This window comes from Pan troglodytes, chromosome 14 (genome assembly GCF_028858775.2).
Source record: "Pan troglodytes isolate AG18354 chromosome 14, NHGRI_mPanTro3-v2.0_pri, whole genome shotgun sequence".
Classification (NCBI taxonomy): Eukaryota; Metazoa; Chordata; class Mammalia; order Primates; family Hominidae; genus Pan; species Pan troglodytes.
Window position 1 is genome coordinate 106236816 of NC_072412.2, and position 23979 is coordinate 106260794.

General features: G+C 44.4%; 1 protein-coding gene across 7 annotated transcripts in view; it reads right to left on the bottom strand.

The window, feature by feature from the left end:
• Nucleotides 1–23979, bottom strand: part of TMTC4 (transmembrane O-mannosyltransferase targeting cadherins 4) — a 70273-nt gene that overhangs the window by 21566 nt on the left and 24728 nt on the right. For 5 of the 7 annotated variants that reach the window (XM_009427186.5, XM_016925498.4, XM_063792293.1 and 2 more), the window contains 6 exons: nt 15944–16044; nt 11669–11761; nt 11277–11441; nt 10273–10475; nt 8767–8938; nt 8548–8679 (listed from right to left, as the gene is read on the bottom strand). In XM_009427186.5, the coding sequence (XP_009425461.2) occupies nt 8548–8679; nt 8767–8938; nt 10273–10475; nt 11277–11441; nt 11669–11761; nt 15944–16044 (866 nt within the window). The remainder of the gene's footprint in view (nt 1–8547; nt 8680–8766; nt 8939–10272; nt 10476–11276; nt 11442–11668; nt 11762–15943; nt 16045–23979) is intronic. The other 2 variants (XM_063792295.1, XM_063792296.1) reach the window with 1 other exon arrangement.

Genomic DNA, 23979 nt, shown 5'->3' on the forward strand with positions numbered 1-23979 from the left:
AATCACCCACCAGAACTTTAGCTAAAACCCTACAGGGGTTAGGAGTTGCTTGTGCTTTAATCTCCAACCCTGTAAGAGGATCAGAAGAAAGGGGGTATAGGCATGATACATCTCTAAAGCACAACAGAAGGGAAATAACTAAAGACCTCACCAGAGACAACCAGAAAACTACAAAGCTGGGCTTTTTAAAATTTTACTTTTGATTTTTAGAGATGGGGTCTTGCTATGTTGCCCAGGCTGGAGTGCAGTAGCTATTCACAGGTGCCATCATAGCGTGCTGCAGCCTTGAACCCCTGGGATTCAGTGATTCTCTTGCCTCAGCCTCTCAAGTAGCTGGGACTACAGGCATACACCACCACACCTGGCTTGTTTTTATCATCAAAACCTCAAATTCCCCTCATCTACACACTCCACTAGAGTTGAGATAACAAAGTCTAGTCACATGTGGACATGAGTAGAAGAAAGCATGATTCTGTCCACCCATTTAAGCAAATACGGCCCTTTCTTGGATAGCACCTTTCTTCTATAGCTAGCATCACAAGCATTTTACTCTGTTATCTGTAATAAGCAGAATGTTTATGGACTCTCAAAATTCAGATGTTGAAATCCTGACTCCTAATGTGATGGTATTGGGAAGTAGGGCCTCTGGGAAGTGATTGGGTCACGAGGGTGGAGGCCCATGAATGGATCAGTGCCTTCATCAAAAAGGCCCTGGAGAGCTCCCATGCCCCCTTTCCGCCACGTGAGGACACAGTGAGAAGACGACCGTCTGTGAACCAGGAGGCAGGCCCTTACCACACACCCAACCTGCCTGCACCTTGATGGTGGGCTTTCCAGCCTCTGGCACTGTGAGAAGTGAGTGTCTGGCACCCTGTCTCTGGTATTATTTTCACAGGGTCTGAGCAAGGGCCTCGGTGTGGCTGGAGCACAGAGAGCAGGGATGCAGGTTGGAGAGTCCGGGAGGAGCAGCTGCGCTCGCAGGGAACCCTGAGCAAGGGCAGGCTAGGATCAGTCGTTGTCCTCAGAGCCACAAGGCCAGCGCGGGGCGGGGTCTGTAAGTGTGTGAGTGCCCCAGGGTTGCAGCAATAAAGCACCACAAACTGAGGGGCTTAACACAACACACTTCTCTCACAGTCCTGGAGGCTGAGATCACGGTGTGGGCAGGGCTGGTCCCATCACCGGCTGAGGGAAGAGACTGCTCCCTGCCTCTCTCCTGTCTCACAGTGCTTGCCCATAATCTCCGGCTTGCAGATGCCTCGCTCCCACCTCTGCCTCTGTCTTCATGACCATCTCACCTCGTCTGTCTCCCTGTCTCTTCTCCTGTCTTAAAAGGACACCAGTCACACTGGATTAAGGGCCCACCATCCTCCTGTATGACCTCATCTTAACTGACATCTTAATTACATCTGCAACAACCCTATTTCCAAAAAAAGGTTATACATGATACTTCTAGGTCCCAGGGGTTACGATTTGAGTGTAGCTTTCGGGAGGCACAATTAAACCCATAGCAGGAAGCCAGGGGTGGGAGGGTGGCAGAGGTCACCACCATGTTTATGTTCATATGAAACAAATCCCGTGGTGGGAAAGAGATGTGAGTGGGGGAGAAGCAGGTGTCAGGGGCTCCAGGGAGGCTGTGGCTGCAGTCCTAGGAGAGAGGTCAGCAGACTGAACTAGGGTGGTGGTGAATCTGTGGAGGGGTTTGAAGAACAGTGAGGAAGCAAAAAGCATAGAAATTGGTGACCAACTGATAGGAGAGAGGGAAGAGTGTCAAGAACAAATGGTAGGTTCCCAACATTCAGGACAGAATGGGTGTGATGACTTTCAAGAGACGTGATGGGTGACCAGGCTTGTTTAGGGGGACAGGATAGGCTGACGTGGAAGTCCATGGTCACCATCCATCTCCAGAGTTCTTTTCATTTTGCAAATCTGAAACTCTGTACCCATTCTCACCTCCACCGGACCCTGGCAACCTCCATTCATTTTCCGTCTCTATGCATTTGACTCCCACGTGCCTCATGTAAGTGGAATGGTACAGGATTTGTCCATTTGTGTCACATGTGTCAGAATTTCCTTCCTTTTGTGGCTGAATAATATTCCCTTGCACGAGTACACCACATTCTGTTTGTCCATTTGTCCCTGGATGGACCTGGGTAGCTTCTACTTTTTAGCTATTGTGAATAACGCTGCTGTGAACATGGGTGTACAAATCTCTCTGAGTCTCTGCTTTCGGTCCTTTTGGATATTTGCCTGGAAATGGAATTGTTGGATCACAGAATTCTGTTTTTAATTTTTTGAGGTACTAACATGGATAGTTTTATGTTATAGGAATTTTACCTCCATTTAAAAAAAAGAGAGAATGAGGAAAGGATTTTCAATGACTGAAGAGGGGGTGAAGTAGGCTGGATAGAATGGGGCTCCCAGCTGCCAATCTACTAGGAATTCTCAGGTCACCTTGGAACGAGGGCATCAGGGAAGCCAACGTCTGGTAGTTTCTCAACTATACATGGGCTTAGAATAAATGACGAAGAAAAAAGTGGGGACTTGAACTAAGCCTAAGGCAGCAAGACTACACAGGCTCACGTAGACTACAATAAAAAGAATTTGTTGGCCGGGCGCAGTGCCTCATGCCTGTAATCCTAGTACTGCAGGAGGCCAAAATGGGTAGATCACCTGAGGTCAGGAGTTCGAGACCAGCGTGTCCAACATGGTGAAACCCCATCTCTACTAAAAATACAAAAATTAGCTGGGCGTGGTAGTGCACGCCTGTAATCTCAGCTACTTGGGAGGGTGAGACAGGAGAATCGCTTGAACCCAGGAGTTGGAAGCTGCAGTGAGGCAAGAGCATGCCACTGCACTTCAGCCAGGGTGACAGAGCAAGACTCTGTCTCACAAAAAGAAAAAGAAAAAGTGAAAGAAAAAGAAAAGTATTTGTTGATGATCAAAAGCTCCTTTTGGGACTTTACAATACAAAGTGAGTAGCAAGCCCAGAGGAGACGATGCTACAGAAACTCACTCAATCAGAAGCATGAAGTGTGGGTGTTGCTAACAACAGTCACGGTGAATGGTAAGATGGTGTGTAGCTGGCACACCTTGAGTGGCACCCACCAGCTGGGCGCGGTGTTGCGTGCTGTGTGATCGCGGTCTCTCCTCACGGTGGCTCGAGGCCGTGGCTGCTGTGACCCTCTCTTCTGAGTTGATAAACTGCTTCGGGGCCATTCAGCGTCTCATCTAGGGCTGTGAAGTTGGATTAGAACCAGGCTCTGAAGCCTGTGTTTCTTCCCACTAGATAATACACATTGATTACAGTGCTGGGGGAAGATGAGGGTGACTGCTCGAGGCACTTTCTAGATCCACTCATTCATACCACTGGCCTTTTTCCTAAGTAAAATCACATTTCTTTTTATATGTTATTGTCCCCCAAAGTTTACATTAAACCCTCAGCACCCCAGAATGAAAATGTATTTGGAGATAGGGTCTTTAAAGAGGTACGTAAGGTCAAATGAGGTCATATGGTTGGGCCCCCATTCATATGACCCCAATCCAGTATGAATGGCGTCCTTACAGAAAGAGGAAATATGGACACAGACACCGGAGATATGTGTGCACAGAAGACACACCACGTGAGGACACAGGGGGAAGGTGCCGTCTGCAAGCCAAGGAGAGAGGCCTCACAAGAAACCAACCCTGCTGACACCTTGATGTGACAATTCCAGCATTTACAACAGTGAGAAAATTAACTGTGGTCTAAGCCACCCAATCTGTGTGTGTGTGTGTGTGTGTATGTGTGAGTGTGTGTGTGTGTGTATGTGTGTGTGTGTGTATGTATGTGTGTGTGTGTTTGTAGCAGCCTGAGAAGACTAATAAAATCTCGAAATACAGAAGTGGTTTAAACACATTCAAATAACATTACGTCTGAACACTGCTTCCAAATGACCCCTGAAAACACAACCACATCCTGCCTTACCCATCTTAACCTACAGTTACAGCACTTCGTCAAACATACTTAGATTTCTGGAAGAGTATGCAGCAGTGCATATTAACAGGTTTTCTTAACTGCCAATTTAAAAGCATATAGATTTATGTTTACCCACTCTGATGAAAGGACTCACAAGCAGAGAAATCGCAGGTGATAAAAATGTGTGTACTACCATGCACCACACAGTAGAATTTAAGCTTTCTGCATCAAATTATTGTCCATTCATAGGTATTTTTGTCCTCAAATTGTAGCTTGGAGGAGGCTCAGTTAATGCTATCACTGAAGTGTGTGTTGAGAAAAGTGCTCTAAATGATTAGAATTTGAGCTTCCCCCAACCCAGCTTGGACGTGTGACTTCACCTCCTCTCGTATGCACAAAACAACCTAGGGCCGGAGAATCCAATCTGTCAGTGATGTCCTTGTAGTCCTCAGAATACAAATACAGCTTCTACTCAGACATCAACACGATGCCCGCCTCTTCCGCCCCAAGCTCCTGCTGTTTTCCTTTGTTCCAGGCAAATTCTGTTTTCTCAATAAAAAGCCCAGACAAAGAGTTCAACCGCCCTCTGCAGTATAGACAGTGTTCTGTTAGACACTCAGAATGCCAGAGACCAGAAGATCAAAGGAGAAGGACGTGGGACTCTGGAACAGGAACTAGTTAAAAATCTGATACAGCCTTAGAAGGCAGGCCATCATTAAGAATTGGTAAACAGGTTTCCCTAGAGGCCAGCTTTATCCTATGGGTTAGGTGGAGGGAATTCTTTGAATAAAAAATAGCTGCCTAGATTGCAAAACAAAACAAAACAGAACAAAAATCTCACAACCAGGTCACTTAAAATAGTGTTTAGAGAATGAGTGACTTTTGTTTCCCTGAAATATAAATGATTGAAAAGCTTGTTTATTCTTCAACTTTCCCCCTAGCATTTGTGATGCACATGCTGAGGCAATGAACTAGCACAGAAGTCGAAGATAAAACAAACATTACAACCCAGTAACATGTAAATGCAAGAAAGTGAGAGTATCGGTTATGAAAGGCACCTTTAATACCAGGGCTAAACTAATTTGTTATAAATATTCTGGCAACATCTAATGTTAAACTTAAAATGTTTTGAAAACATAAAAATCCTATAGCATCCTGGGTCACTTACTCCTTAAGAAAATACCTCATTGTGGCATATGATCTGTTTCGTTGTTAAAAGAATTTATTATAGAATTGTATCACAGAGTTGATGGTGTGACATACTTTTAAGCCTTAAAAACTAAAAATGATTATAAGTATACTTGGTATCTCATCCACAGTAGTCTCAGTGAATTCAACTTACCTTTGGCTGAATTCAATAACTAATATTGATTGTCTACCATATGCAAGGCACTGTGCCTTGACATGCAGACCAGGGACCAGCACTACCTACACTGACATTGCAATCTCTCAAAAAAGACGAGTCTTAGCTCACACATCTGGCCCTAAATTAGAGCCAGTTGCCAATTTCTTACTTTATATTCAATAGATATCAAATGAAACCAGTATAGAAAATGTGTCCCCTGAAATAATGGGACTGAAGGAAACCAGTGTCTTCCTGAGATTACTTTCCTAAAATTAACTTACATTTTTTCAAAAAAAAGGAAGTAAAGATAATTTTATGACACTTCAATTTAAAAAGAAATTCCCAAAAATCTCGATCTTGCTTATATTGAATAGAATCATTGAAAAATGTTCTTGAGAAAGGACTATTACCACTGGGTCCATTTTGAAGATGAGGTCTTATATGTATTCCTTAAATTAAGAAGAGGAAACCCCACACACACACACACACACACACACACACACACACACACACACACTCTCTCTCTCTCTCTCTCTCTCTCTCTGTCTTTCTCCTAATACTTACGTGCATTCCCACAAGCGCACACCCTGTGTTTTCTAGCCTGTAACATATGAAATCACTTCCCGGGCAGATTTTTGGGTTCAGACATCACCTATGTTCCATCCCCCTTACTTACTAGAGGCACCTGGGCACATCACCATACCAGGTCTCTCTGTAGCCACCTGTATTACTAACCTAGAAAATGTCAGTTTAATCTTGCTATGCTTCAGTTTCTCCCATCTGGGAAAACAGAGAAAATAATACGCTGTCTCTCTAAAAAGCTGAGTGAGAGGAATAATAGAGATGAATTATAGAGCCTCTGTAAAGAAATCTGAACTCCTTGTGGTGAGGAACTCCACAAATAGAAGGGGCAATTACTGCGATTCAAACAGTAAAGGAAAAATAAAGCAGATCTATTAACGTTTATGAAATTAAATCACAGGCAATTTATTTTTGGTAGCATAAAATAAATTGGTAAGTCAGCAAATCAAACTAAAGATAAAAGCTGAAAGTAATTCACTATTTTATCTAAGTCTCTTAACTAAAATATGAATGAGAGATTTTAATCCAAGAAAAAGATAAGTAGCCAGCATCTCTTATATATTATTCTTTACTTAAGGTTCATAATAAGATGTCAACTATTCATTAGTTTTGTTTACATAATTTTGTCTGAAATCATTGCTTTCCCTTAAATATGGAACATAGACATGAAACAGATCCAGAGAGCTCCCCGTCTCCACCCAGGAGGATTACATTTAAGCAATCTAGGCAGCTCTTATGCTGAGGACCTAAGAGAGAATGAATCATTATTTCATGATAATAATCTATACTAAAAGAAAATTCTTCTAACCTAACCCCTTGGCCCCCATTTTGAGCAAATAGCGTTCTCTTCCCAACATAATGCAAAACCCAAACTGAAATGAACCTACAAAAGCTAACACTTGGCTGGGCGCGGAGGCTCATGCCTGTAATCCCAGCACTTTGGGAGGCCAAGGATGGGCGAATCACGAGGTCAGGAGTTCGAGACCAGCCTGGCTAACATAGTGAAACCCCGTCTCTACTAAAAATACAAAAATTAGCCGGGCATAGTGGCGCATGCCTGTAGTCCTAGCTACTCCGGAGGCTGAGGCAGGAGAATCGCTTGAACCTGGGAGGTGGAGGTTGCAGTGAGCCGAGATCAGGCCACTGCACTCCAGCCTGGGCAACAGAGCAAGACTCCATCTCAGGGAAAAAAAAAAAAAAAAAAGCTAACACTTTCTGAGCACCTACTGCTGGCCACCGTGTGAGGGCATTTTAGTTCATTCAGCCCTAACAACAAATCCAGCAGATAGGTATTATCCACTTCTGATAGAAAAGGGCACTGCAAGTTTTAAAAAGTGTAGTTTTGCCCAAAGAGGCACAGCTAGTCAAGTGAAGAGCTTGGATTCATCAAGAATACAAGTGAAAAAATTCCTACCAGATTGCTTCAAACAAAAACACTGCCAATTTTAGAGTACAGTCATGCATTACTTGATGACAACAAGGATCCATTCTTAGAAATGCATTGTTAGCTGATTTTGTCATTGTTTGAACATCATAAGAGTGTACTTACACAACCCTAGATGGTAAAGCCTACTATACACCTAGGCTATGTGTGGTCTAGCCCGCTGCTCCTAGGCCAGAAACCTGTGTAGCGTGTGACTGTACTGAATGCTGGAGGCAATGGTAACACAATGGTAAGGATTTGTGTATCTAAACATAGAAAAGAGGCAGTAAAAATATTGGTTGGGTGCAGTGGCTCACGCCTGTAATCCCAGCATCTGGGAGGCTGAAGCAGACGGATCACTTGAGGTCAGGAGTTCAAGATCAGCTTGGCCAACATGGTGAAACTCTGTCTCTACTAAAAATACAAAAATTAGCTGGGTGTGGTAGCAAGCGCCTGTAATCTAGCTACTCAGGAGGCTGAGGCCGGAGAATCCCTTGAACCTGGGAGGTGGAGGCTGCAGTGAGCCGAGGTCGCACCACTGCACTCCAGCCTGGGTGACAAGAGAAAGACCCAGTCTCAAAAAAAAAAAAAAAGGTATAATTTTATGGGACCACGGTCATATATATGCAATATGCAGTTTGCTGACTGAAACACTGTTACATGGCACATGACTGTATGTACATTTATGTTTACCTAATCTGACCCCCAAAAAATCACTAGCAGGGCACCCAAAGGTGACATAAACGTGTACTATTGTGCAGCACATAGCATAAACTTCCTGAACTACATTATTGCCAATTTGTAGGCATTACTACCCCTTTAAATTCCAGCTTGGAGGAGGCTAGTTAATGCTATCACTAGAGAGTGGGTTTTGAAAAGTGTGCTCTAGACGTCAGAATCTGTGCCGTGCCCACCCTCAGTCTGAATACGCAATGTCACCTCCCCTGAAGCTACTTCAAAGGGTGAGTAGATCATCTGGAAGATGATTAAGACCTCATTAGAGTCGTCTGTTTCATTGATACTGTCTGCTTTTAAATGACTTCTTTTCAATTTTGGCTGAGTGGAATTTTAATGAATCTTATCAAAATCATTAAAAAAAACCACACACAACAAAGAAAAACCCAAGTATTCGGTCATGGTCTTACACTAAATACTGCACGACAGGAAATGTTCTTATTCAGCCCAAGAACTTAACAGATACCCTAGTCAGGTCTCTTTAAAAGAAATCTGGCAGCTAGGTACCTTAGCATTGAGGGGACACACAGACAGAGCACTTCTGAAAAGCTGTTCCTCACTCCGCCACTCGCCGCTGCGCAGCACACATCTCAGCGTGTTGATGAATAAGATTCCCAGCACGACAGCGGCAATGAGTTTCTTAAGAACAGAAAGACATGGTAATTGTCACCAGTGAGATGCATCCGGTCACTTTGTTCATCAGCTGGCACCACTCTCAGTTGATACCTTTTTCTTGGTATGTTTGCTCAGGGCTCCGAATCCAAAAGTCAGCAGCACACAGTACCCAACACTGGGGAGGTAGAGGACACGCTCCGCGACCACGAAGCCCACTCGGAAGAACAGGTTACTCGCGGGCAGAAATGGGATAACGAGAAATCCCAGGCCCAGAGTAAGGATCCTGGATGATGAAAAGTATTTAAATAAATGGCTATTTCCAGACTTCTCAAGAAAAACATCCTACTCCACGTTAAATTAATGCTAAAGACCTTTTCTTTTCCATGGCATCAACTGAGAAAAGATATTGTGGTCAGCCAAAGGATATCATCAGTAGAGAGAGTTTAGTTTGGTAGCATGTGGATAAGGCACGAAAATATTCCTCCGGCACTTCACAGCGAGTCTAAGGGTAAAACTTAAAAGCCATACAATTCGTATGGAGAAAGTTAGCATGATCGCATTTCTGAGGCCTTATTAATTCACCTACTCCTCACTATGCCTCAAACCATTTAAGTACTGAACAGTTCAGTGGATATTGTTGGTCTCAATTAATTCAAAAACTGTCCCAATCAGTTTTCACGGGGAAAAAAAAATTCCTCCAAAATGTAATGAGAATAATAACACTTAAGTAAGTTTAAAGTTTATGAAATTTGAAATAAACAAATACCATTTTTTGGTTGCTACATCACCACCATAAATTTCAGTCAGGGAGATACGAAGCTGAGCATTGAAACACTTCTAGAACCACTTGATCATTCCCAATGTCCCCTATGATGCAAGAGGATGAATTAAGACTCTAGGTCAATTTTGGTGGCTCCTTCTTGGGCCCTGTGGCTACAGTATTTCTATAAAAATCCCATTTTCTGTGGATAAGGGAACTGGGACTAAAGTTTGTGGCTCTTTAGAATTACTAACCAATTCAACACACAGGTAAACTTAAAACAATTTATTTTGAGACACTACTAATCTAATTCCATAAACACTTAGGCTTAAAGGAAATCACCTTAAACAGTTTTCTTTTTCATGAAACACATTTGTTTTCCCCAATTATTTTCTCAATAACTTTTTTTTCCATCAAGAAAGAACAGTCTCTTTGGGGCAATGGCTTATTTTGTACCCAGCTACAACAGAAGGAATCATGGCAGCGTTCACCAGGGTGTTTTGAGGAAGAATTGTGCAATAATGGGCACAACACACATCAATTATACTCTCTGTTCTGACCGTAAATTACTCTTTACCACCTATGGCGAAAAGGATCGCAAAATGCTACTTCCTAGGGAAAGGGGGAGGGAGGGATGAAGCAGTCATCCGTAGCCCCTCTTCCAGCCTCGCTCCCCACCCACGGAAGCCAGCCATGGATTCCAAATGGATGGAACTCATCCTAGCCATAAATATGCATTTGAAACAAATGTCCTTAGACGTGACTTCCACAAAATCATAAAAATGGTCAGTGCAGGATTTCACAAAACGCTTCTGACTCAACCAGCGTGGAACTTAAGATTCAGTGCTGCCTCTTACCTTCTCTTGTGGCCGTCTTCAGAGCACAGGGCTTGGCATATTAGGCCAATTAGGCAGAACCAGAGTGCTGCAAGTGCAATTACCCTCCAGTCGCTGATGGACTTAATGAGGGGGATGCAGCCCATTGACCAATCAAAACACAGCCACCAGGGACACAGCAGCAGCCAGGCATTCAATGAATAGTAGTAATTGTAGTTTATGGCCTGTCAGTCAAAAGGAAAACAAACATCTATTTGATACTGAATTTAAAAAACACATATATATGCACTAACTTCACTTTGGAGGCACTCATGCTTCTGCTCAATGAAAGCAGTTGTATCAAATAAAATGTTGCCAACGTGTACTGGGTATGTGACTATAGTCTGTAAAAATGTATTAAATGTATTCAGATTTTGGTATATAAAAATATGGCAAAGCCATCAGACTATGCAATACATTCGTTATATTTCTGGCAAAGCTATGATCTATTTGCTGCCTGAAGCCCGTGACCTCTAAATCTGAGGCCCCAGGGTCACCTATACACCCAATAACATAACGGGCTTCGATGGCTGTTCTCTTGATTTTGGTCTCTATGAAATGCACAGCTAAGAATCTGTGGCTTGATACCCTTGCCTTTAGAAAAAAGGCAAATCTAAAAGAATAGTCTTGACACCACTAGTCTTCTAAAGATACCACCAAGAAGGTTATATTTAGCCTTAACCCAGTCACAGGGTTAGAGAGCCCTTTCACGGGACTGGCAAGGACCCTGATGTGAGAAGGAACCACCCTCTTTACTCCTTGTTAGAACAGAAATGCAAGGAGCTTCCGCATGCCCTTTCAACCCCCTCAGGAAGACCTGCTTTCATCCCAGAACATCTTTAGTGATCGCAAACAAACATGGAGGTGGCGCGTGTATTGGGGATTTTGTTGGCGTGCAGAGGAGTGAGACGAGGAGGAGGGGTGAGGGATCTGGGAATCTGGTGGGGGAAGAAAAGAGTTCAGGGGGCGGCAGGCTCAGAACTCACCCTCACCAGCATGCTGTCAGCAAAGGAGGCCGGGTTGTCCACCTCGGTGAAGGCCGGCGGGCCCGTGCCCATGATCCTCCAGCGCACGTAGAGCATCCCAGCCCCTCCAGACGTGAGCAGGGTCATTCTGAAGAGGAGGCCCCCGTTCCTGAGCATGCCGAGATTCTGCAAGGACATCGCAAAGCCCCAGAGGTGGCTGATTTTCAAATAAAAGTGTGGCTGAGCCAGGTACAGATGTGCAGCAATTCTGCCTGAACTGCTTCAACACTGTGCTTTAAAAGGCTGGTTATTGTAGAATTCAAAATCACAAGGAATATTTGAGAATGGCATTTTAAATCAGCTGGTACTTGACATTTTCCATGTCTGGGCTGGAGATAAAAGTACAGACTCACCTCTAATGACTTGTCCTTATGTAGTACCTTCTGGACAATTTCCAGAACATTGAATCTGCCTATCACCAAGATGTCAAATACCGCATTTAAACCCTAAGAAAGCAAAGCAAGACAATCAGCCACGGGAGAGCTTGGCTGTGTTAAGCAGCAATTACACTTCACAATTTCATTACTCAATCTAGACAAGGAACACATAGACTAGAGAATCACGGAAGACCTCTGCAGCTCTTTAAAAAAACACAAAACAGCCGTATTTCTATGAAATTAGCTCAAGGTAATAGATCATATTTATTATTTAGTAAGCCCCTGATAGTAATGATTTCACAGTCTGCGTGTAGGAGTTCTACAAGATTCAGGATAGCTAGAAATTTGGGATTCCTAGGAAAAGCCCTCGAGAGATCCCCCCTCCCCACTTTTTTTGGTCACTATAAAACAGTCCTTTAGTTCATGCAACAGAGTGTTTTCCTGGGCAGTAATCATACTGGAAGATAAAGGCAGCCATCAACCTCAAAAACCCAGCCATGTAAGTGAACCTTAAGTGCCAGTGCACTTTGGCATCTTTAGAAATGGGATGAACACACATGATAATCTCTAATGGAGCTCTGGAGATCTCCTGTGCAGAAATCTAGTTGTCCAGTAGTTTTCTCGCTGGGTTACAACTAGATGACATCTCCCAGCCTCCCCTGCAGTTAAACTAGGTTGCGGGGCTGAGTTCTAGCCTTATGGAATGTGGGAGAAGTGACACGTACCATTCTGGATGTTTGGTTGTAAAACTTGGGCACACATTCCCACTTGGTTTCCCCTTCCAGCTGGCTGGAATGGAGATGGACAGGGTGACTTTGGAAACCACACATTGATGAGAGCAGGCCTTTGCCAGGTGGGGCCGTGGTGTGGAGGACAGTCACCTCTATCAATTTACAGCTCTGTCCATGACCCATGAGGTGAACAACAAATAACTTCAATTAGCAGTCCACCTATGTTAACAGTTTCCAATAGCACCACGATAGTTACTTTCTAGCCGGTAAAATTAAACCTGTAGTTACAGGCGAAAGGAGAGATGGGCCCTGGATTCTATTCTCTCTCCTGCCATGGACTTTCTATAAATGTCACTGCTGCAGGCAGTGTCATCGACAGAACTCCCTGCCCAATCTGGATAAAGTGGTCTGCACATACTCAGTGGATATTGTTAAAGCTGCCCCTAAATGACTTGGGTCTCTTTAATATGATCTTCTTTGAGGCAAAGGAGATCACACATCATCAGAAGTCAGTGGTAATTTGTGGTTTTCAGAGCAAGGATGACATCCCTACTTAACCCTCTCCCAGAAATGCTGGGAGCCACTAATTATCTAATACATGGGCCAGTGCTGGGTTAATCAGTTCAAAGAATTCTGATTTTATTCACCCATGTGAGACATGATCTTAGTGGGTCACAGAAGACCGTTTCTGCCTGGTTGAAAACCACTTTCTAGAAGGCAGATGCTCCCTGCGTAGCAGCCATTGTCTTCTCACAGTTTTCCTGTGAGCTGCAGGACAGTTACCAAGGGGTGGCAGGTTCATGTGGTGAAGAGGCCTGAGCCAAACACAAGACTGCCCCCTTCCTTCTTAAATGCATCATCAAAATGGCCCCATTTTAATCCAATTTTTGAGAATAGCTACCTTTCACTGTATCTTTATTCATGTAAATTCAACCGAACTCTCTCCTGCTCCTGAAAAACGGCACAGAGGAGGCCTGGCGCGGTGGCTCACGCCTGTAATCCCAGCACTTTGGGAGGCTGAGGTGGGTGGATCACCTGAGGTCAGGAGTTCGAGACCAGCCTGGCCAACATGGTAAAACCCTGTCTCTACTAAAAATATAAAAATTAGCTGGACGTGGTGGCACGTGCCTGTAATCCCAGCTACTCGGGAGGCTGAGGCAGGAGAATTGCTTGAACCTGGGAGGTGGAGGTCATAGTGAGCTGAGATTGTACCACTGCACTCCAGCCAGAGCGACAAGAGAGAAACCGTCTCGAATAAAAATAAAAATAAAAATAAAATAAAATAAAGTACTGCACAGAGGAGCCTCCTGAGGACCTTGTAGACGGAAATTCTGACTCAGCAGGCCTGGGGAGGGGGTGGGGCCTGGGATCCTGAATTCCTAACACTCTCCCAGATATTGCTGATGCTCCTGGTCCTCAAACCACACTTCGTATTAGGGAAAGGTTCTAAAACCAGCAGTTCTCAGGGACGATTTTGCCCTCCAGGGGGTGTTTGGCACTGTCTGGAGACATTTTAGGTTGTCACAACTGAGAGGTCCCACTGGCATCTAGTAGGTAGAGGCCAGGGACGCCACTAAACATCCCACAAACCCAGAACAGCCCCCACAAGAAAGAACTGTCTGCTGTAAAACATTAATAGTGCCAAGGTTGAGAAACACTGTTTTAGAGCAAATTAAAAAAAAATTAACTCATGAAATTCAAGTATCTTTCTATGGTAATTCTCCCTATACCATCTCCTTGCTAGCTTAATCTTAATAGATACAACCTAGTAAAACACTAATTTTTGCCTTGACTTTTATCAAGCCCCAAACAGCTTTAATTGTTCTTTCCTTTCCAAGCTATTTCTATATGATCATTCTAATCCCACAACTTGGCCAGGCGCGATGGCTCATGCCTGTAACCCCAAGGCTAGGAGTTTGAGACCAGCCTGGCCAACACAGGGAGATCCCATCTCCACAAAAAATTTTAGAAAATTAGCTGGGGTGGTGGCACACACCTACAGTATACCAGCTACTTGGGAGGCTGAGGTGGGAGGATCGTTGAGGCTGCAGGGAGCTATAATCACGCCACTGCCCTCCCTCCAGCCAGGGTGACAGAGTGAGGCTCTGTCTCAAAAAAAAAAAAAAAAGGGAAAAAAAATTCCACATCTTTCCATTTCTCTACCTCTGTCCACAACCTTAATTTCTATATTTTCTTCTAATAATGGAAAGCAATGGAAGGCAGCAAACTGGTTAGAATGGAGAAAAAGAAAAATGGATTTCAACACCTCTCCTTTCCTGGGTCTTTAATCCTAGCATCTACTCAGATCAGACTGAAAAGGTAGACGTCTTTCCACTTCAGAGAGCCCTCCCCCACCCCCCTGACACTGCCGGTGGAAGCCGAGGTACAGGTTCTTTCCAGGAAAACAATGTACCCCAAGAGAATACAGTGTATACACATATTACACACAGAAAGACTTCAAGGCTCGAAGTTAAAACACGTGATTACCTGGCACATCTGGCATAAAAAGAGTCCTCTGAGAACAAAGTCCCACTAGAAACATTAGCACCATTACAGATTCTCCTTTAAATACTAGACTAGTTATTAATCTTGTAATTTCAGGTCAAACATTTGTGACCATGGAACACTTTGGTTCCAGCGTTGCTTGAAGTTGCACTTGGGTGGTGATTAACTATAACCATAGGTAACCGCTGGAGGTGGAGGAATGACGAGAAGAGAGACAGAATGTGTGTGCACGTGAGGCTTTGAGTGGCTGCAGAACTCCTGTTCCTTCATCTTTTCCTTCTTTCTTTCTTTTTTTTTTTTTCTTTTTTTGAGATGTAGTTTTGCTGTTGTTGTCTAGGCTAGAGTGCAATGGCGCAATCTCGGCTTACCGCCACCTCCGCCTCCTGGGTTCAAGCGATTCTCCTGCCTCAACCTCCTGAGTAGCTGGGATTATAGGCATGCGCCATCGCGCCTGGCTAATTTTGTATTTTTAGTAGAGAAGGGGTTTCTCCATGTTGGTCAGGCTGGTCTCAAACTCCCGACCTCAGGTGATCTGCCCGCCTTGGCCTCCCAAAGTGCTGGGATTACAGGCGTGAGCCATGGCGCCCGGCCCTGTTCCTTCATTTCTAAACTATCCACCAGCCTTTCTAGATCCAGGATCAAAACCATTGATGGGGTCAGTCCTAGGTGATCTAGGACTGCTGAAATATGTACAAGCATCCCAGAAAACTCAAACCATTCTTTTATCTTTTTCTACAGGGCCTCTCAAGAGCACTCATCATGGCTCCCTAAGAACTCCTCATTCACCATTTCTCCCCAGTTGCACATGACTGTCAAGGCAGTCAGTCAATTCTCCATCTGCAATGCCAGAATTGTGACAGCGAAAGCCATTTGTCCAGAAAGGTCTATCACCTCAGGCCAGCAATGGGATGCAGGCGTGGAGAACGCCACAGAGGCAGGGCCAGCCCCAGATGTCTTTATAGGAGGGAAAAGGACACACAGAAAAAGCAGGCCCCAGCCATGTTGCGGCTCTCACCAGCACGGTGATCCCTTGCTCTTTGCACAGCATGGCCACTGCTCCCAGAAAGATACTCAGCAGCACCCAGAAGGTGGAAGAATGCGCTCCCTCCTTGTTACCTGCCAATTAAGGGAAATGATCAGTGCAAAAGTCATAGAATGCAGCTCAGGTTTTTAGCATCAGGAACTAAAATTCTAAGCAAATACCTTAAACAACCATAACTTGAAAACAGGGTTTGGGCTTCAGACAGCACTTCTCTGTGGGCAAGAGTGCATTAGACAACACCTTCTAAATGGTACCTATGTCCCCACTCAAGGCTCTCCTGAGAACGTGCCCAGGGCCTTTGGGAGGCACTGTCATGAAGCCCTGGCCACAAAGACGCCTCATGCCAGAGTCCCCACGCAGCAGGTACCTTCTTCCCAACCTACCAATCACCTGCTAGACCATTCTGACGAGTCTTTTTGAGAACTCTCACTGAGACTGCAAACAGTCCATCTGGTTTCAAGATGACCCCAATGGTCACTGCTGCTGCCATGATGGAGCTGCTGGGAATGCCTCTGAGAATCTCCACTACTCCTGGAATAGGAGTTTGGGCCCTGTGGACACCAGGTGGCTTAGGATGGGTCTGCTCTGCTCCCTGTGTGGAACAGCTCCAACCCCTACCAAAGGATTACACGGCTACTGACAGAGCTGGCACCTACCTAGCACCTGGGGCAGGTAAAGACATGGACCAGGCTGGGCTGCCAATCTGCACGGGGGCTCGAGCACCAACAAGAAGCCAAAACATCCCCAGACGTGTGAACACGGTAAGAAGCTCAGGTGGTCGGCAGCTCCAGTAACCACCACTGGTCCCTAAGTGGCCTTCTGCGAGCAGGGTCTGGCTGTACACTATCTCGTCGGTGGTGTGTGCAATTTGGGGGCCAGAACTAAACTACTAGGGAGGAGAGGGAAGCTGCACGGATACTCCTCTCCGTTGTGAAGTCCTCACTCTTCATCTAAATGAATAAGCCAACATATAAAAAAGAGATCGGTATCAAGTGGGACAAAAGCGAACCTTCTTGGAGAATCCAATTGTTAGCTCGCCTGGCATTACTCGGTTCAATTCCACTTACACCTGGAACTCCCGGTCTGAATGCCTATGGCTCTATGTAAGCATCTGAATGCCAGCTCTGCCACTCACTGCGTGACACTGAGCAAGTGACTTTCACGGTCTCAAGGAACTCACCTATAACGTGGGGGCAACGTTACCGACCTCAGGATATATTCGAAAGGAAAAAATTACATAGGAACACCTGGCCATTTGTGTGAAAAACTCATAAAGAATGCTTGCAAATGCAAAATATATCTCTATGACAACACATAGGAAATTGACTAGTTTCTGAGAAGTTCTAAAATGAAGAATTGGGGTAGAGGAGGGAGGAAGTCTTAGTTTTAATCTTACTTTTCATTACATAACCTTCAGTACTCTTTACATTATTTTAACCATGTGTGTATATTAAAAAACTATGTTAAAAACTAAGCATGTTAAAAATCACTTGGTATAATGCTGGGACTACAGAAATCATTTAATTAATGTTTGTGGTACTTGAGTCAGCCAAACCTCGTCAGCTTAGAGGGGGATGGAATTTCCAATGGGGCTTTGATGCAGTAGTCAAGGGGGTGGCTGATCAGCCACTGTGCCACAAAATGTGCCAGACAACTGGATAGTGTAACAAATACACCGTGACTCTCATTAAACTGCCTGCTGGGGAAATTAACAAGTGTTTGTGTGTGTCCTGCAGACCCTGCAAGGAGGGACAGAAAAATACTTGTGAATACTTGAGATAGAATCAGCAACACCCCAGGATGGAAGGCCTTCCTATCCTGAAAACAGCCAGTGCGTTCTGGCCTGGGGGTGGGAGGCGCTCTTTTTTTTTTTTTTTGAGACGGAGTCTCACCCTGTCGCCCAGGCTGGAGTGCAGTGGCACGATCTCTGGTCACTGCAAGTTCCGCCTCCTGGGTTCACCATTCTCCTGCCTCAGGCTCCCGAGTAGCTGGGACTACAGGCGCCCGCCACCATGCCCAGCTAATTTTTTGTATTTTTAGTAGAGACGGGGTTTCACCGTGTTAGCCAGGATGGTCTCCATCTCCTGACCTCGTGATCCGCCTACCTTGGCCTCCCAAAGTGCTGGGATTACAGGCGTGAGTTATTGCGCCCGGCTGGGAGGCGCTCTTCACCTCAAATGCTCTACAATGGGGTTGAGACCCTGTCAAGATGAGAAGGCCTGTCCCCAGCTGGGCCCCCGGCTCTCAATGAACCATGAGCAGGACTAACTCCTGATGTGCCCAACACTAGCAGCTTGCAGCTATACAGCTGGGCTGCTAGGACAGCCTCCTCACTCCCACACAGTCTCCAGCGGCAGCAGAAAAGTCTGGCCCTTTCAGCTTTTTGGGGGGAGAATCTCTGCGTATCAAATTTCTAGATTTAAAATACAAACAAATGGAATAGCTATTATACAAAAAGTTGACTTGACTTGGCTATTATAGCTGAGGCACTTTAAAGCTTTTCACAAGGCCAGCTGATCGACAGGAAAGCCTCGTTAACTGAGATCCCATTGTCTCATAAAACACAACGAACATACTTTTTTTTTTTGAGATGGAGTATCTCTCTGTCACCCAGGCTAGAGTGCAATGGTGCGATCTCGGCTCACTGCAACCTCCGCCTCCCGGGTTCAAGAAACTCTCCTGCCTCAGCCTCCTGAGTAGCTGGGACTACAGATGCACGCTACCACGCCCAGCTAATTTTTGTATTTTTAGTAGAGACGGGGTTCACCATGTTGGCCAGTCTGGTCCTGAACTCCTGACCTTGTGATCCACCCGCCTCGGCCTCCCAAAGTGCTGGGATTACAGGCGTGAGCCACTGCACCTGGCCTGAACATTCTTGTTTTATGCCTTCTAATTATCTCTTTTGCCTTCAGGATAATGGTTCCTCTTCTGACCGTGGCTTTAAAGGCCTTGCTGAAGTGGCCACCGCGAACCCTCTCCAGCCCCTCCCAGCATACACTCACTCCAGGCCCACCACCACTGCCCACTTGCAGGTTCTCATCTGGGTGTGCTTACTGAGTTCCCTTGGGGCAGAACAGTCCTGGCAGAATCCTACCCAATCAATAAAGCTGTTAAATGTCACTTATGCTGTGAAAAGCCAAACCCCACCCGCTCAGGCAGGTCTCTCTGCAATTCACTTGTTTCCTTCCACAGTTAAAAGAGCAAACACCCTGCTGTATGCACACCTGACTGCCCCTGTGAGCAGGTGAGCCCCCTGTGAGCAGGTAAGCCCGGTTCACCTCTCCATGTCCCTGACTGCCCCTGTGAGCAGGTTAAGCCCGGTTCACCTCTCCATGTCCCTGACTGCCCCCTGTGAGCAGGTGAGCCCCGTGCACCTCTCCATGTCCCTGACTGCCCCTGTGAGCAGGTGAGCCCCGTTCACCTCTCCAAGTCCCTGACTGCCGCTGTGAGGTGAGCCCTGTTCACTGACTGCCCCCGTAGATTAGCTTAGGCCCAGCTGTAGTGCTCTAAACTGCCCTGATCACAGTCTATCACAATATTCCTCACAGAGTTTATCACAAGCACTTGATTTTCTGTCATTCCCGAGTCGAGGGTCTGTCCACCTCGGCACTCATCACATGTGGGCTGCTTACTTTTTTTGGAGGGGGGTTGCCCTGTGAATCACAGGATGTTTAGCAGTACCCTCAGCTTCTACTCATCAGAGGCCAGTAGCACCACCCCCTACCGCTCCCCTCAGTGGTGACAATCAAAAATGTCACAGATATTGCCGGATGTCAGTAGGGGCGTGGGGAGGGTAGGAAATCACTCCCAGTTGAGAACCATTGCCCTAAACCAGTGCTACTCACAGGTGTGTGGTCCATGAACCTGCACCTGGATCTTATTAGACTCAGGCCTCACTGAGATCTGATGAATCAGAAATTGAGGATGGGAACCAGTAATCGGCCTTTAACAAGCTTTCCAGGTGGCTCTGATGCTCCCTAAAGGCAGGGTGCACCCCCTTGAGAGTAAGCCTGCTCACGGCTGGACGGCTGGCACCATGCCTGGCTCGTAGGAGCAACTAAAAATTGTTCTGACTAAATCAGCAGGCCCGACTGACGCTGGAAGGGCGGTATATGTTCAGTGAGTGAAGTGACTATCTACTCTCTATCAAAAGGGGTGCAATAAGCTTTGTGCTCCCGACAAATCATGGAACCGCAGGTGTCAACACTGCTTCTTAGAGGCTGTGCATCATCTCTCCTGCAAGGATGGAAATGCTGGAATCCCTTCCAAGATGCTTCCAGCAGGGGGCCACCTGGCCTCGACTTGAGTAACTTCACTGGTGGGGATTAATTTTCAAACCACAGCCCGTTTCACTTTTCAACTCTGGGTTGTTAGATTATTCTAAGTGCTGAGCCCAAGCCTGTCTCCCTAAACTTCAGGTCTTAGCTGTGCCCTTGGGCAGCGATCCTCCAAGTTGTTCAGGAGGCATGGAGCCCGGAAGTCAGGCTTCCTCTACTGAATACCATTACACAACAGTATACTTAGATCCATCAAGCAAACTAAGGATCATTTTACTTGCAGAAATTAATTACTTTCTATGTATCTAATGTCAAAAGATCACAATAAGGAGCCACAACAACAACAAAACCCTGTCAAATTACACATAATTCCAATTTGAGCACTTAACGTATTTATTGTTTCATGTGGGCATTTGCTAGCACTCATCAGCAGATAAGTATTGGCAGGCACTAAAGCTTTAAAAAAAAAATTACGGCCGAAATAACCCGAAACTAACAGATTGATGAATTCTTTTAGGCTATGATTTGGGGAAAGGGACACAAGCTTTAGCGAGAGAGCACAGCGTCCAGCTTACAAGTCCACGCCAGAGCCTCGGAGAAGTCCGGGCCTTCCACCACGTCATGAGAGATGGGTGGCTTTGTCCACTCAGTCTCAGGGTACAGCCTCTCTTCCCATGACACATTTTCCTGAGTCTGGGTCAAACTACCTTTAGGATTTTCTCCTATTAGCAGTTTATTTGTAAACAAAACCTTTAATTATAAACGACCTGATTAATTACCATGGGATCTCATCCAGAGATAAACACAGCAAGAGACCCCTGGCCCCTGCCGGCCACTCTAGACCCAGCATGAGGAGATGGTGCCATGGCCGGGCTCCATCCATTGTTTCCAAGTTGACCTGGCGCTCAGCTCCATAGCTCACTAGAAACCAAATGGACACCCTCCACCCCACCCCATCCCATCCCACCAAACTGTTACCTGAATTTGGTTTTCGTAGGCTTCTTTCACTCTCAGAATTTGTGTTGGTACTTCTCAACTAAACATAATACATTCCCCAATGTAATAGTCTCTGTTCTTAATTTCAAAAGCAAGTTCCTTGATTTTACATTTCTGCCTAGAAAAAAGGAATTATCTTGTATTTTTACTTGACTGTAACATAGATTAATTTTCCCCCATGGACTTTGAAAAGAAAAATATTCCCAGTTCCTTCATTAAAAATGCCCAAAAGACAGCTCTTGAAAGCACTCTATTAACACAAAGCTAAATTATGACACAGACACGAAAGTGATGGGCTCCTCTAGAATTCCTGTAGATAAGAATTCTAGATAGTCCTCTTATCTAGAATTTAAAATGGCTTTCTCCTTACAAGGTTAAACCAGAGACTTAGTTGAAAACAGAAAAATAACAACTAGAAAACACAGCCTTCAGGTTTACTGACAACCTTCTCCCTAATTTCACCTCATAATTTCACCACACTCTCAAACTCTAAACTCCACCTCTCCCATCCTCTATTGCAATTCTGACAGAAGAGTCCTACTCTTTTTCCTTAGACTTCCGATTTTGCTTCAAACACACCCAGCATGAAAAGATATGAAAGATGAAGGTAATGTTTCTTTGCTGAAGAAGTGTCTTCAGTCTCAGCAATTATTAAATATTAAGTATCACTTCTCAAAACTGTGGCAATTTCAGATCAAAGGCAAAAGCTCAATGGTCAGAGATAAACCTAGTGAGCACTACATTCTAGATCCACCACTATCCAACAAAGTAATCATTACAGCTAACGAGTGCTTGAATCCCAGGTGGGATGTGTTGTTAGTGTGGAATACAAAACCGATTTTGGAAGCTTAGTATGAAAAAAAAATGTGAACATTTTCATATTTTTATATTGATTACATGTTGGAATTATAATTTTGATATATCAAGGCGAATAAAATATATTATTAAAATCCATCTCACCTGTTTCTTTTTATAACGTGGCTACCTCAAAGTTTTCAATGCCATATATGGCTCCTGTGGTATTTCGATTGCATGGCAGTGTCTAGACCATGTGATCAAAGACCCAGCTCACAGATGACATAATGTGCACATTGCTATGTTTGTATCCAGCTCTGGCCTTGAAAACTCAGAAAATAGGAAATGAGTTTGCCTATTTAAAGCCAACTCTTTCTCCAATCCCTACCAGATTAGTCACTCAACAATTTTTGGTATATTTTTGTTTTGAGACAAGGTCTCATTCTTTTGCCCAGGCTGGAGTACAGTAGCATGATCATGACTTACTGGAGCCTTGACATCCCAGGCTCAAGCAATCCTCCGGCCTCAGCCTCCCGAATAGCTGGGACCACAGGCACATGCCACCAGGCCTGGATAATTTTAAAAAATTTTTATTTTTGTCAAGAAAGGGGGTCTCACTATATTGCCCAAGCTGGTCTCAAACTCTTGTGCTCAAGTGATCCTCCCGCCTTGACCTCCCCAAGTGCTGGGATTACAGGTGTGAGCCACTGTGCCCAGCTGCCACTCAATATTTTATCCAGTTATAAGACTAAGCATGCACACACACTTTGAGTTTCCCAGAATCTAAATTGGAAAGCTTAATTTAATATTTTAAAACCATTTCATATAAATGAAAGGGGTCCTCTTTATATATACGCAGTATATATGTGCATGAATGATAAACCAAGGCCAGCCCATACAGTGTTGACAAAATGTTTCCAGTTCTGGAGGTGAACAAAAAAGGCCTTACAAAAATTCAAGTGAAAAACTAGCTCTGAGTGTTTAGATGGCCCAGGCTAGCGGACTTCTGGAAATATGACCTGCTCCATCAAACTTCTGCCCACATAATTCCCCAAATTAAGATGTATTTTAAGCCTTAGTTTGTGAAGGTGACTAATGCTAATAGTTATCAACATATAATCTAGAGGAATTTAGACTCTGTGCTTTTGTGGCTATGTTCTTATACAGTAACAAATGCAAACCATTATTTTATTTCCAAGTGTGAGCATTTTAATAAGACAATTGAGACAGGTAATAGTAGGCCACTTTGCATATAGTGGGCACTCGATAAACATCTGTTGATTCAATAAATAGTTTCATTTATTTCTATGTCTATCAGAGTCTTACTATATTACATTTTTCTTGCAATTATGAGATGTAATTTAACACCCAAAAGTTAATCATTTGCTCAGTGTGGACAAATACTGCCAGAATTCAGGTCTTTTTCACTTTTAATTTAATCTTTGAACCCCTTCACACTGGAAGAATCGCCATCATTAAGATATTCTTCTTCAAAATAAATAAATAAATTAAATAAATAAATAAATAAAAATAACTTAAGAAATATTTAAAAACCATGGAGAAAATCAATATTTTCATTTTAAATTTAGAAGTAACTGTTAAAAAACAGTACAAATAAATTCTGAGTGGCAGATGTCACCTCCAACACAGCTGCACTTATAAATATTTTTATTCAGAAAAATCTTCCCCAGATTTAAAATTCTAACTTGTGCATGGTTCTATGTAACATCTGAGGACATCACTCTTCCCCAGCATTCTCCGTCTCCTCTCCATCAAGACTGTTACATTTTAAATACCAATGACCCAGGAGAGGATGGGAAAAAAAAAACAAAAACCATTTGGACACCATGCTGCCTCTCTCATCTTTTAAGAAGACAACTTGCTCTAGGATAATTATGCAGCATTAGCAAACATCAATAGTTTACGATCCAGAATTGACCA